General features: G+C 38.4%; 1 protein-coding gene across 2 annotated transcripts in view; it reads left to right on the top strand.

Annotated features, from left to right (window-relative positions):
* The window catches only part of sbf2 (SET binding factor 2), a 588,991-nt gene that overhangs the window by 321,483 nt on the left and 251,684 nt on the right, over positions 1-15,824 (top strand). For both annotated transcript variants that reach the window (XM_087996565.1, XM_043705904.2), the window contains 2 exons: positions 11,921-12,053; positions 15,234-15,342. In XM_087996565.1, the coding sequence (XP_087852691.1) occupies positions 11,921-12,053; positions 15,234-15,342 (242 nt within the window). The remainder of the gene's footprint in view (positions 1-11,920; positions 12,054-15,233; positions 15,343-15,824) is intronic.

The raw sequence follows: 15,824 nt of genomic DNA, 5'->3' as shown, positions 1-15,824 counted from the left end.
ATGTAATGCAGTCAATATGTTCATAAGTGAGTTATGTGTATGTAATTACATTAATAATGTAGAACCCAGACTGTGTGCAAGTTTGTGACTTGAAAGCAGTGTAAATAGTGTTCTTTAATACACTTCCAGACATCTGCCTCAACAAACACTTGATCCTTGTAGTTTATGTTTCATGAGCTGACATATAGGGCAGCACACAGACCATTATCACATTGGCAGTGTTGTTTGGTGCAAGAAATCACATGATATAGCAATTTTTGTTCTGCCAATCTCAGTATGTTTTGGAATGTGTAAATTGATGTCAACAAGCCTAAACCAATGTAAACAATTGGGGACCAAGGAAGGCACAGAACTTGTTTTTGTTTCTTCCTTGCTATTAAAGTTGGAAGTTTAAAGACTTCAAACTTCTAATTTATCCAGTGGAACAAGTCTTAGTGATGCAAGCATGAGCATTTTCAATTTTTAATATGATAATTCTTGATTCCATGAAAGTAAACATTTGGGACAATACAGTCTTGGGCTTAGTGAAAATGAAGATCGCTAACAAATCTTTGTAAATCGTAAAACTGTTCTGAGGAAAAGGCTTATTGAACTAGAAACATTAATTCTATTTCTTTCTGTATAGATGCTGCTAGATCTGAGTTTCTCCAGCAATTTTTTGTTTTTATTCCCTAAGGAGTAACTTGATCTCTTGTGCATGTGTTTCTTGGCTTTAGATCCCTGCCTATAAAATAACTTACATAAGCAGGAAATTCGCTTGAGCTGTTGCTTTGCTTGTACACAACATGAAGTTTTGTCTTTGTCATAAGTCAGATATTCAGGCTTAATATACAAGCCATTCTACTGAAGTTTGAAAATTCTTAATTTTTTTGTGTTACATCGTACTCCTATTACCTCACTGAGTGTTTCCAAGTATGACATCCTTCATCTGATTGAACACAAAATATTCTAAAAATGGTAAAGGTGAATTTTTTTTTAAAATGCACTGTCACTTTTATGAGGAAATGAAAGTGAAACTACATAATATTTAAATTCCAATTGAAAACCTCTTTTTACAAATGCACTACGAAGGGTGGAGATCATTGCAAACTTTTTTGTTGTCTTGAAGCCTAACCAAATCGTCATTAATTTATAAGGCACAGGAAGCCACTGATCGCTCTGAGGAGATCCTGTTCTAATATTTGTTGCTGATGCTGTCTCTACAACATATTCAACATTCTAATAATGACCAAGTAAAATGAGCTGTACCATTCATGCTGAATAATAGTGATGACAATTTGACAATGCAAAAATAAGACAAAAACACACCTACCTCCAAAAAGAAACTTTTGTAGCTTGAGATAAGGAACTAAATTTTTGACATTGATTTGCCAGAATTAATTACATCATCTTTCCATTCAATTACAAACTTTTCAAACTCTATTTTCATTTGATCCTGTCAATTTGCAATAAAATATTAATATTTGGGTTGTATTCTATTCTAATTATGTTGAGAATTGCAAAATAATTCCATTTAAAACCTCTTGAGTTATTTGACAATATATTTTTGTAGCGATGACATGATATTGAACTATGTTTATAGTCACCAATTTAATATCACACTTAACCATCAGTATTGCTTATATTTTCATTGACATTGAGCAAGGAGGCTGAAATTTAACCTGTTAGATCCAGTTGGCACACTCAGACCATTTGAACTTTGCTGCCTTAGTATGTGATATTATAAAGAACTCCACAACTAAACTACAGCTTTATTACCCCAACCCTCTAGTTCTGTGACCACTAGCTTGTTATGCCATTCACATTGGATAGTCTTGAAGACTGATTCAGTGTAAATTAATGATATTATTTATTTTAACAATACACTTTTCAATTATTATGGTAGAATTTATTGCAAGATATCAGGAAATCACAGGTACCCTGACCTAAATTTTGAATTCTTTGGCCACAGGGAAGGTGCCAAAAAAGCTGGAGAACAGCTAATCTGGTTCCACTTGTCAAGAAGGTTGGTAGTGTTAAACCAGTGAATTAAAGACCAGTGAATTTCACTTCAGTAGTAGGGAAACAATTGGAGAAAATTCTGAAAGAGAATTAATCTTCATTTAGAGAGGCAAGATTTAATCAGGATAATCAACATGGCCTTGTCAGAGAATGGTCATGCCCAAGAAATCTGGTTGAATTTTTCAAGGTGACCTATCATCGAGATGAGGGTAATGCAGTAGTTGTAGTTTATGTGGGTTTAAGCAAAGTCTTTATCAAGGTACAACATTAGAGATTGATGAAGAAGGTAAAAGCGCAAGGAATCCAGGATAATTGATCTTGGGATCAATGCTGAGTTCCTTATTGTTCATGATATATATAAATTATGTAGATGAGAATGTTTAGAGGGTGAACGTAGAATAATTTTCTGGCTGAAACACGATTGGCCCGGTGGTTGACAGTAAGGAAGATCTTAGATTGCAGGTAGATATAAATGGGTCGGTCAGATGGGCAGTTCAACAGCAGATGGAAGTTAACATTGATACATGAGAGTTGATGCATTTTGGAAGAAGTAACAAGGCGACAGATAATTTCATTAATTAGGACATTAGAAAGCTCAAAGAGCAGGGAGATCTTGGAGTGCTTTCCCATAAATCCCTGAAGGTGGCAAGATAGGTTAATAAATAGTCAAGGCATACAGGACACTTGCCTTTTATCAGCTGAGGCACAGACTTTAAGACCAGGAAATAGGGCTGTCTTGTCGTGCAATGGTAGTGTCCCTACCCCGGACCAGGAGGCCTAAGTTCAAGTCGCACCTGTTTCAGAAATTTGTAGTAACATTTGTCAACAGGTTGATTATGAAAATAGGTTAATGAAGAAAAGAGCAGGGAGGTTATGTTGGTGCTGTACAGAATTTTAGTTGGGCCACTGTTGGAGTACTGAGTTCAATTCTGGTCACCGCATTATAGGAAGGATGTAATTGCACTGGTGGGCATGCAGAGATAATTCATCATGATATTGCCTGGAATGGAACAATTTAGCCAAGAAGAGAGACTGGGTAAACTCAGTGTAGTGATTGGAATGAGGTCAGCCAGGTGCATCTCATAGAAGGAATTCCTTGATTGTGATTGTTAACCTGGTCCAATCAGGGAGCCATGGTTGACAGAAATAAACAAAGGTATTAATTGAATAAAGATTCGTGCACTTTGTGTCTCTCACTGTGTCTCACACCTGCACACACACACCATGGGGGCTGGGGGAAAAATAAGCACTACCGCAGTTAGGCGGTAGTGTGGGGGTTAAATAAAAAAAAGAAATAAATAGTAGTGTCAGGTATCCTGTTCCCTAAAAAAAATAAAAAAATAAACAAAGGTATTAGGGGTTGTGCTCACTGTAGGAGCCAGCTCTGAGCTAGCTGGGTCAGTGTTGTGTACTGCAAATAAATGGTGACTGGGTGATGGGATACAAGCTTTCGTGGAGTGATTTCACTTAGATTTTCTTCTTTGGAATCACATGGTTGAAGATGGCCTCCAACGCATCTCATCCACATCCCGCACCTTCGCCCTCAAACACCACCACTCCAACCGCAACAAGGACAGAACCCCCCTGGTCCTCACCACCTACCCCACCAACCTCCACATAAATCGCATCATCCGCCGACATTTCCACTACCTACAAATGGACCCCACCTCCAGAGATATATTTCCCTCCCCACACCTATCCACTTTCCGCATAGACTGTTCCCATCGCGACTAGCTGGTCAAGTCCACGCCTCCTAACAAGCCACCCTCCCCTCCTGGCACCTTCCCCTGCCACTGCAGGAATTGCAAAACCTGCGCCCACCACCATCTCCATCCAAGGCCCAAAGGGCACCTTCAACATCCGTCAAAGTTTCACCTGCACTTCCACACGTCATTTATTGTATCCATTGCTCCCAAATTGGTCTCCTCTACATTGGGGAGGCTGGAGGCCTTCTTGCAGAGTGCTTTAGAGGACATCTCTGGACACCCACACCAATCAACACCACCGCTCCATGGCTGAACATTTCAACTCCCCTTCCCACTCTGCCAAGGACGTGCAGATCCTGGACCTCCTCAATCGCCACTCCCTCACCACCCGACGCTTGGAGGAAGAACACCTTATCTTCCGCCTCAGGACCCTTCAACCCCAGGGCATCATTGTGGACCTCACGTTTCCTCATTTCTCACCCCTCCACCTTACCTCCAGTTCTCACCTTCAAGCTCAGTACTGCCCTCATGAACTGTCCCACCTGTCAATCTTCCTTCCCACTTATCCACTCCACCCTCCTCTCCGACCTATCACCTTTACCTCCATCAGCCTATTGCACTCTTAGCTACCTTCTCCCCAGCCCCACTCCAATCTCATTTATCTCTGCACCCTGAGACTCTCAGCCTTATTCCTGATGAAGGACTCTGGCCCGAAACTTTGGTTCTCCTCCTTGGATGCTGCCTGACCTGCTGTGCTTTTCTAGCAACACACTCAACTTTTCTTCTTTGGAGCAGAGAAGGTTGATAGACATATATCAGATTGCAAAGTATGACACGGTGGACAGAAAGCAGCTGCTCCCCGGAATAGAAAGGTCAATAGAAGGTGGCATACCGTGAAAGGCATGGTTTAGAGAGAAGTTGAGGGAAAATGTTTTCACTCAGTGGGTGGTTGGGCACTGCCTCGGAGGATGGTAGAGGTAGGTAGCCTCGCAGCTTTTAAAAAATAAGTCCGAATGTTCAAGGCTATGGGCCAAGTGCTGGAGAGTGGGACTTGTGTAGATTTAATGTAGTTTTGGTGATCTAGACTCAATTTGTCAAAGGGTCTTTTTTGTAGTGTATAATTCTAAGCTGGCACGAGTATTATTTTTACAGGAGAATGGCGAATGTGGTTAAAAGTGTAGCATTCTCACTACATTGTTATAACCTCCAAATTTCCAAACATCCATGGGTTAGAGTTTGCTTGTGAACTGTTACTATACATTTGTAGAAACCATTTAGAATGAAGTTTTGAGAATGGTAAGGTTTTGCAATCCTACTTGTCGCTCACTGAAATGGTATGGATATCATTAAACAGGGATATCATTTCAGGTTCCATTTTGCCTATTTCTGACATTGTAATATGAAATTATTAATTTGATCTTGCACCATTGTTATGAATCCAGTTCTGACAATATTGGACCAGCCAAACTACTCCTAAGATTCTAATTACTGGCATAGACTCAGCTTTGCCAAACTGAGCTGCCAGTGAATTTCTCTAAGCTTCAGTCTTTCACAGTGTATCGAGCAAATGCTGCTTGTCAGCTTCCTTTACTTCGGTCTCAGCTGTACTGATGTATCAATAGTTCCCAGAGCTGCTTTTTAACCATAATTATTCTCTGTGACATGGAGTTGTCACACCCTTGGAGCTGTCCTGAGCCTAACTGCCTGGAATACACTCATGAGCAGCATTGAGATAGCAGAGAGTTAATGTTGCTACTTACTCTTGCAGGGCACAGGAGGTCACTAATTTTCTTGTGACACTGCTTGCTGTGGTTTTTTGCCTTTGCCTTTGCCTTTTCACTCTCCACGGAAGTCATACTGGAGGATTGGAAGGAGGCAAATGTTATTTCTCTTTAAGGAGGGTAATAGGGAAATAACTGGCAATTACAGACCAGTCAGTCTTATGTCTGTGGTCAGCAAAGTTTTGGAAAGAATTGAGGATAGGATTTATGACCATTTGGCAAAGCATAGGGTGATTAAAGGCAGTCAGCAAGGCTTTGTGAGGGGCAGGTCATGCCTCACAAAACTTAGAGTTCTTTGAGGAGGTGACAAGACAGGTCGAGCATTGGATGTGGTGTGTGTGGACTTCAGCAAGGCATTGATAAGGTTCCCCATGGTAGGTTCATTCATAAAGTCAGGAAGTATGGGATACAGGGAGATTTGGCTATCTGAATTCAGAATTGTTTAGCTGACAGAAGGCAGAGAGTGGTTGTAGATGGAAAGTATTCTGCCTGGAGGTCAGTGTTGAGTGGGGTCCCACAGGGCTATGTCCTTGTAGTTTTTATAAATAACTTGGATGAGGAGGTTGAGGGGTGGGTTAGTAAATTTGCAGATGACACAAAGGTTGGAGGTGCCATCGATAGTATTGAGGGCTATTGCAGGCAGCAGTGTGACATGGACAGGATGCAGAGCTGGGCTGAGAAATGGCAGATGGAGTTCAAACTGGATAAATGCAAAGTGATGCATTTTGGAAGGTCGAACTCGAATGCTGAATATCGGATTAAAGACAGGATTCTTGGCAGTGTGGTGGAGCAGCGGGATCTTGGTGTGCAAGTACATAGATCCCTCAAAGTTGCCACCCAAGTGGATAGAGTTGTTAAGAAAGCATATGGTGTTTTGGCTTTCATCAACAGGGGAATCGAGTTTAAGAGCCGCGAGGTTTTGCTGCAGCTCTACAAGTCCCTGGTGAGACCACACTTGGAATATTGTGTCCAGTTCTGGTTGACCTACTATAAGAAAGATACAGAGGCTTTGGAGAGCGTGCAAAGAAGGTTTACCAGGATGCTGCCTGGACTCGAGGGCTTGCCTTATGAAGGGAGGTTGACTAAGCTCGGACTTTACTCTCTGGAGAGAAGGAGGAAGAGACGTGACCTGATTGAGGCAGACAAGAATAGACAGAGTCAATAGCCAGAGACTTTTCCCCAGGGCAGGATTGACTGATATGAGGGGTCATAGCCCTAAGATATTAGGGGAAAGGTACAGAGGGGACGTCAGAGGAAGGTTCTTTACGCAGAGAGTTGTGAAGTCATAGAATGTGTTGCCAGCGGTGGTGGTGGAAGCAGAGTCGTTAGGGGCATTTAAGTGACGGCTGGACATGCACATGGGTAGCAGTGAGTTCAGGGGTGCGTAGGTTAAGTTATTTTATTATGTATTAGGATTAACTCTCTGCACGATATCATGAGCCAAAGGGCCTGTTCTGTGCTGTACTGTTCTACTAAGGGCAGTCCTGATGATGAAGTTCAAAAGATCATAGAATAATACAACTCCAGGTAGTTCAGTTTCTGAGATTTGCCTAACTGAATCCCTACTAAAAACAAATGTTTAACTTTATTAAGTAGATTGCTCGAGGCATTTTTAAGAATTTGAACTGTTTACTTAAATGATTTTGGATTTGTTCAAAATTGATTAGTTACATCTATATCTACCTGATAACACTATTTTCTTCACTTTTACTTTTTTATTTCTCATCACTGTGGGCGATGTAGTTTAGTTCCAGGTTGAATTGCACCCTCAGTCCAATCAGAGGAAAGAACTGAATTCCAAATGTGAGATTTATTGTTAATTGAGATCAAAGTAGAATTTGATCAAATGTGGCATAAAGGAGTTTTAGTGAAATGGAAACCGGTAGGATTTGGGGGAAAATTTTGCAGTTGTTGGTGTCATTCCTACCATAAAGGAATATGATAATTGTTGGGAGGCCAGTTAACTTAACCCCAGGAGATCACAGCAGGGGTTCCTCAAAATGGTCTTCTGGGTCCACATATCCTCATTATTATTTTCATCAATGGCCATTCCTTCAACATTAGGTGAGCAGTGGGGATGTTCATTGATTGAAAAAAATTCAATACCAGTTACAGCGATTAATTTATTGAAGCTTTGTGTTGCTATGCAGCAATACCTGGACGGAATTCAAGTTTAGGCTGGCAAGCAACAGTACACATGCCTGGTAATTACCATCGCCAAAAAGAGAGTCTGAAGCTGTGTTTCAAATAAATATCTGACTGAAAAAGCAGCTCAGAGGCTCGGAATTCTTTGGTCAGTAACTCACCACCTGCCTCCCCAAAGGTTGCAAGACCCATGTAAGAAGTGTAATGGAATAGTGTCCAATTGTCTGTATGAGTTCCTTTCCAACAGTTCAACACCAGCTCGGTTAAAGCAGCCTGGTTGATTGGCACAAGCAGCAATGTATTATCTACGAGATTCATTTCAACAGCTTGCCAAGGCCTCTTCGATAGCACTTCCAAACTCTACCACCTTGAGGAACAAGTGTAGTAGCTTTATGTGGGGCACATTGTCATCTGCATAGTAGTGCCTTTCCGAATTTTTCGCGATCTAGGTTTGGAAATATAGGTTTGTTTTTCATCGCTAAGATAACTGTCGCTGTGCCGATACCATATGAATTTGCAGGAGTTTAAGAACATTGCCACCTAATCGAGCAACTAGGGATGCAAATTAAATCCTGGCCTTGCCAGTGATGTTCGATCCCACAAAATTCTTTTTTACAAATGCAGTCTAGAATCATTGAATATGAGAGAGGCTCATTTGCTTCTGGACAGTGGAATTCTGACTGGATTGTTGGAAGTTGTGAGCATGCCATGAATGATGTTAATGTGATGCTCATCCTTTTTAAAACATCAGATTGACCATTTTCCATTTGACATTTGAAAAAGAGATGCATTTATAGGTTGCTAAAGCATGTATTCTAAAGAAAAACTGACCCATTTTTCATATTTTCAACTGCAACAAAGATGTGGAGAGGTAATACTTTTTGAGAGAGAGCTATTCATTTGAAATGGTGGGTATATGCATTGAAAGTGAAGTGGAATTAAAACTTTTTTCCTGAAAGAAAAATTGAAATATATGGAAGAAAATTACAGCATAATATGATGGTCATACATTTTTAGCTAATTCATATAAGTTTGTTTCATATCCTTTGGATTCTTAATAAGCATTGTAGTCAGAAATTTATTTGCAAAGAAATTCCAGTGTTTCTCTTATAGCAAGATTGAGGAGCTGTATCGGTTGATGAGGTTTGTGGCTTGTGTATAGGTATTATTTAGTACAGGAAACTAACTGGCCTTGCAACAATCTGAAGGAGTTGAGAAAACATTCTGAACACATAAATGTGCTTGATAGTTGTGATCGCCGTTAGCTCGTGACTTCAAAATGTGAATCCATTAACTCCATGGATCATCAGAGCTCAAAAATCAAAATGTGTTCACATCTTTGACTAACTTCTTTTATTGCATCACCAGAGTACACATGTCTGGATGTAGGTTTGCTCGCTGAGCTGGAAGGTTTGTTTTCAGATGTTTCGTCACCATATTAGGTAACATCTTCAGTGACTAGATTAGAATGGTGCTGGAAAAGCACAACAAGTCAGGCAGCATCTGAGGAGCAAGAAAATTTCCTGCTCCTTGGATGCTGCCTGACCTGCTGTGCGTTTCCAGGACCACTCTAATCTAGACTCTGATCTCTACATCTGCAGTCATCACTTTCGCCTAACATCTTCACTGAGCCTCCAAATGAAGCACTAGTGGTGTAGCCCACTTTCTATTTATAGGTTTGGGTTTCCTCGAGCTGGTGATGTCATTTCCTGTGGTGATGTCATTTCTTCTTTTTCTCAGGGGGTGGTAAATGGGATCCAAGTCGATGTGTTTGTTGATAGAGTTCTGGTTGGAATACCATGCTTCTAGGAAGTCTCATGCATGTCTCTGTTTGGCTTGACCTAGGATGGATATGTTGACCCAGTCGAAGTGGTGTCCTTCCTCATCTGTATGTCAGGATGCTAGTGAGAGCGGGTCATGTCGTTTTGTGGCTAGTTGATGTTCATGTATCCTGGTAGCTAGTTTTCTGCCTGTTTGTCTAATGTAGTGTTTGTTACAGTTCTTGCAAGGTATTTTGTAAATGACATTAGTTTTGCTTGTCTGTGTAGGATCTTTCAAGTTCATTTGCTGCGGTTTTAGTGTATTGGTGGGTTTGTGGGCTACCATGATGACAAGAGTTCTCAGTAGTCTGGCAGTCATTTTCGAGATGTCTTTGATGTAGGGGAGAGTGGCAAGGTTTCTGGACATGTACACATTTATTGTTCCGTTTCGTCATTTGGTAAGCATATCATTTTAAAACCAGTTGTTCTGGCACTGGACAGAGTTGGAGAGAAAAATGTTTAAATTGGTAAAACTACAAGCATTAAAATTGGACTATCGGAGTGTCAATTATTCGTGCTTTTTCCTGTTTACCGATAACAGCTCTAGCGCAAGACACTATTGTTTTAGAGAGTCAAAAGTAATCTAGTTATGCTGTGATAACATCAAGAATTTAGGTCTGTTTGCAAATTCTTTAGTAATAAACTAAAGTAAAATGTGAATTTAGTTAACTTATATGATGTAGTACATTTATTGGCAAATTAGGGGTTATGACCCAGGCAAATTTATACTTCTGTGAAGAACTGGTGACTCACGGTGTAATGACATAAAATCCAAATGCTGACTGTAATTGGCTTGAATAAGAAGGTAAACATAAAGCAGAAGTTTTCAATGTTTGTTGCTGTTATTGTCATAGAAAAAAATGTTAGAATGTGAAAAGTTGTTTGAAACATGTTGTAATACTGGTTGGACAGGTAATTGATGTTAGTCCAATTATGTATAGTTACTTAGACTTATTTTTCTCCTATCTTATCAAATTATGAACTCCTGATAAATACCGTGCATTAGATGTTTGAACACGTGATATAAATGTAACTAGCATGATGAGTGGATTAATTTTGTGAAGTGATTTAGAGTGAAAAATGTGATGCTGTCCTGTGTAGGCTGTAACCAGCAAAACAGGAAATGCATATAATCAATGCCAGATCACATGATGTACTTTCAGAAGTATTAGCTAAGGACATTATGGAGATAGTGAGGACTGCAGATCCTGGAGATCAAAGTTGAAAAATGTGTTGCTGGAAAAGCGCAGCAGGTCAGGCAGCATCCAAGGAGCAGGAGAATCGACATTTCGGGCTGAAGGGCTTATGCCCGAAACGTCGATTCTCCTGCTCCTTGGATGCTGCCTGACCTGCTGCGCTTTTCCAGCCACACATTTTTCAGCTAAGGACATTATGACCAATATTTACAAAACATTTTCAAACAATAATCTAAAAATGTAATTCAGTCAAGTTTTTGTTTTGCTTAGTATTGTTTTGCATTTTACTTGTTTTTTCACAATTAATGGTTTAATTAAAAGCATTCTGAATTTTATTAAAAACATAGGAAAAGGCACCTCATGGGGACTGTGAGGAGTGCTTTGCATACTTTAAATGGAATGTGTGTAATGATACATTTTGGCCTTATTTCAATTTGTAACACAGACAACATAACACTGTGGCTATCAAATTTTAACCTTTGGAATGGGGATTAATTTAACGAAAAAATGATATATAACTGAGCTTTATGTTTAGAGATAATGTATTTAGACATACAAATTTTCATTTAAATAAGTCATTCATATTTAATATTGCAGTTTTATTCTTTAGTATTAATTAGTTTTTAACGCAAGTATCCAATACATTTGAGGTTCGTGCAGACAAAACGCTTGATGGAATTATGCATATTCTAAGATAGTATTAAAAACCTTCATTACTTTTTCTTCACTCTTGGCACATTGATGGTAGTGAGAAGGCAGTGTTTATTGTCTATTCCTTGTTACTCTGAGAATATTCAGACAGAAATCCATTTCCAGTATAGATCTTTGTAGGTGTTAATGAACCCAGTGAGTTTAATGAAGGTTTGCACTTTGAATGATCATACCTGGTAATCTTTTAGTTTCCCATGGATATATAGACTTGGGGGCTAAAATTGATGACTGACTGTCATTGTATATTAAGTTATTTCTAAACTATTTTTTGTGGCATGTGAGTATCATTGGCAGCACAAGTATTTGTGCCCAGACCGAATTACATTGAGATCTCGATTTTTGACCCAGCGACAAGCAAGGAACAATGGCATATATTTTCATGTCAGGATGGTATATAATATTTTATATGCCACTCTAAGTAAAATACCTATAACGTGCTTGTTAATGTAGAATTGGTGAATTAAGCCATTCGAATTTATAGGATGCGTAAGTTTGGGGTTGTTTAGGAATGAAATTGTTCTTGTAGCACAGTCATTTTAATCAACTTTTTCTTTTCAAAGGTATCCAGCAAGTGTTCAGCCTTTTCTGTGCTGTGCTCACAGAAAATAAGGTTCTTTTTCATTCAACCAGCTATCAAAGACTCAGTGAAGCATCCAGAGCACTGGAGTCTTTAATATTTCCTCTAAAGTATAGGTGAGACTTTTGTTCTTATAGTGCTGTTTAATAACTTAAATAGTTCACTGTTTTGCTCCTTTCTCATATTGTTTAGATATCTATATGTTTTAAAGCATTGTGTGTGTTCTCCAGTGGGATCAACCATTAGAATACATGATCGATAGTTTTTGGATTGATTTTCAGGCTAATCCAAAAATTAGGCAAGCACTAAAAATGCAACTGGCAGATAAAGATAAAACTTAGATTATAGTAGAAATTAGTGAAATGAAAGCAGTCATTACGTTCCGACATTATGGAATGCAGTGTTTAGTCTGAAAGGTTGTAAAATGCCTAATCCAAAGAGGAATTGCTGTTACTTGAACTTAGTTTGACCTTGATTATTCTTCTTTAGGCATTTGCACACCCTCTGGATTATTTATTTTGTTTTGTTATTTGTCCCATTACATACCCTTCTTTAGCCTTACATGAACATTGATTTAGCCATTTAATTTTTCTTGACTTCAACCTAACTCAAGTCTTTCCCTCCGTACTTATTTTTATCTGTTAGCGCTCTTACCTCTTCGACTTCTAATGCAAAAACAAATTTGAAAAGTAGACTGTTCCTGACACCACCGATGCTGTCAAAATTGCTGAGTATTTCCAACTTTATTTAATTTCAGATTTCCAGCATCACAATACATTGCTTTTACATAATTTAGATTATTGCATGATTTACAGGCACTGAGACTTTACATTAAGAGCTACTCCAAAGGAAACCTACAGCGTTGATTCATGCTAGCTAGCTTGCAGACTGCTTTGAAGTTATGGTCCTCAATTTGTTCTCTAGAGTTAGTGCAGAACTTTATTGCCATTGATGGTAGCAGTAAGAAGTGTTACATTCCACATGAAGTCTGACAACTTTTTATAAAAATGAAACCCCCATGATGTCAACACAAAAAAAGATAATGGACAAGAGTTCACTATTATTCGCAAGTTGCACTAACAAAGAACCTAAAATCAATATGATTGAAACACTAAATGACAGGTGAAGAATATTTTAAATAGTATGTCAAATTGCAGTTTATTAATCATTACAGCAAAAATACAATTGACTTAGTTACTTAATCCTAAGCACTCACATTACTTGCTGCCCAAATGTACAATCTCTGTCTTTTTCATTTGGTTTCTCATGCATGGGTCTCTCATTTCCTTCTCTAATTTGTTCCCTGAGTAATGTTCACTGGCAGCCAAAGGTACACAACTGTGGAACCTTCCTAGCCAAGACTCCTTGGAGACCCCATTTTCTAATCTCTTTGAACAGTCAAGCAAAATTTGAAATAGAATTAGTCCTGTCCAGTCCACAATCCCCTAGACTCTGTGTCTTTGGTTTCTGTCCTTTTATTACATACGTGGCTTCTATGTAAAAAAGAAGCTGGTCCCTTCAACTACAGATTCTGGTCTGCACACAGTTATCTGTATTTCTAGGCTTTATGGCCACTTAGATGTCAAATTACCCTTTGCTTTTTAACTTCTTCATCACCATTGCAATATTAAGTCACATGCACATTTCTCAGAATTGTAATGACCTTGATAAGACGAACTAATTGTCCTTTCCAGAACAATTCTGGTGTTCTAAAAATAAGAAAGAGAATCTGCTCTTTCAGTGTCAGATTTGGAGCAGTTTTGTTAGTTTTCTTTAATTATTTACTTGTGCAATGTAGGGATCACTGGCTGACCAGCATTTATTGCCTATCCCTAGCCACCCTTGAGAAGGTGGTGGTGAGCTGCAATCTTGAAACACTGCAGTCCACATTCTGTAGATTGACCCACAATGCTCTTAGGGAGGGAATTCCAGGATTTTGACCGAGTGACAGTGAAGGAATGGTGATATAGTCATTACATTCCCTATAGAAGTTGATTGGTTGTTTTCTAAATTAATTGTACACAGAATCTTTTCAGTGAGTAGAGAATAAAATCATTAATTGCATCATTATGACCAAAAGAAGTGTTTTCACCTCATTGTGCCATTCAGCCATCACTTTGGTTGGATTTGAGTAAAAAACTTCATTTGTCAGTCAAATTGTCCAGTGTTATTATCAATGCTTTGTTTGCTGCCAGGCAGTTAATTTTGAGAGTGCATAATGCTTTTAAATCTGTGTTTTGGTGTCTGTTGACCTAAGGTCCTTTTTGGGAGAGGCATGTTACATTGACAGCCTGGGCTGGATTCATCTATAAAAATCTGTTTCTGTACTGCTTTGTTTTATCTTTGTAAAATATTTTGTGTGGAAAGTTTGTTTTTTGTAGTGACCAATGAATCAAGTTGGTTTTAAAAAAAAACACTTTCCATAACACTTCTGCAAGATACCCTTTGAGGAATAAATTCCTGAGAGTCCGGTTACCATTCATATATATAAATAAACCAAGCAATTTACAGTCAGTAAGGATCTATGAAAAATAATGAGGAAAATGTCCAATTAAATAGCTGAGACAGGGATGCTGCCAATAAGAAAAATAATCTTTATCTTCCTTGAATTCCATGGAATCATGTAAATCTTCCTAAACTGATAGACAGCCTTTGCTTTCATACTTTACTCGATAGATGTAACTTTCCAAAATATAACCTGCACTATTATCAGTTGAGAAGTAGTATTAATGAACATTAGATTCTCAAGTCCCAGAATCGGGTTGGGATGCAAATTTTTGAATCCAAAGAACAATGCCCCATCTGAAACACTGAACAAAAAACAAGTCATTTTTTAAAAATAGCGTATGATAGCCAGAGGATGTTTTAGTTTTACAGATACTGATGAGTTGTTCTAACATTGACATTATTCATTTATTTATTCATTCATTCATGAAATCCTAAACTAGTTTCATTGCGGTTGAGTATTAAAATTATACAGATCATGTCTTGATTCTGCTCAGTGATTAAACAAATAATGCTAATTCCTTTGTTTGTTTGAACTGATGATTAAATATGAAAAAACTCAGCCAGAATACATCTTTGATTTCAGCATTTTTTAATCAGTGAATTTATCAAGAAGCTACATTGCATTTGTGTTTGCTCTTCAAATGTTATTTATTAAGCATTGGTCTCCATAACAACCCAAAGTTGGTGGGGGAAAGGGATACTAATTGAAAATGCACTGAGGAAACAATTGTGACTTTTTTTGATTTCTGTATGAGGAGATTTATGCTGCCAACTCTCTCTTTCCCCAGTTACCCTTACATTCCGATTCTCCCTGCACGACTGTTGGAAGTGCTAAGCTCACCAACTCCATTTATCATTGGTGTACACTCAATGTTCCACAGTGAAATTAATGACCTGGTATGTTGCAGCCCTTTTAACTGTTATTCAGAAGACAATTCTGGATTCTTTCTGGGTTTTTTTACACAACATCATATATATGTTATTACCAAAAAGTGTTTTATTCACCAGAATTATGTACTGATTTGAAAGCAAATCATTTACTTAAGTTGCTTTTGTACGTCAGGATATCTGAACTTTTGAGATTAATTGCCTTGAGTCATATCAGAAAGCTTTTTAATAAATCAGCAACATGAGCATATGTGAAAGAGAGTTGCCAGCCTTCTGTGACATTTTTCTTTGCTTCAGCATACTCCAAAACAGTTGGCTCAGGATAGCAATTGATTAAAATTGCAAAGGCATTTTTTTATCATGGTGATACATTCCTCTGGAAAGGTTATTCCTGAAAATAAAGCATGCATCAGTGCAAATATTTTGTCATTGATATATAAATTGATAGCCTGATGAGACAGAGGGTTGTAATACAATGATTAATTGCTTAC

The sequence above is a fragment of the Chiloscyllium plagiosum genome, unplaced genomic scaffold, assembly GCF_037043375.1.
Source record: "Chiloscyllium plagiosum isolate Xiang-an unplaced genomic scaffold, Cpla_swu_hap1 HiC_scaffold_18, whole genome shotgun sequence".
NCBI lineage: Eukaryota > Metazoa > Chordata > Chondrichthyes > Orectolobiformes > Hemiscylliidae > Chiloscyllium > Chiloscyllium plagiosum.
Note: the sequence above shows the minus strand (reverse complement) of the source record. Positions and strands in the feature narration are given on the sequence as shown.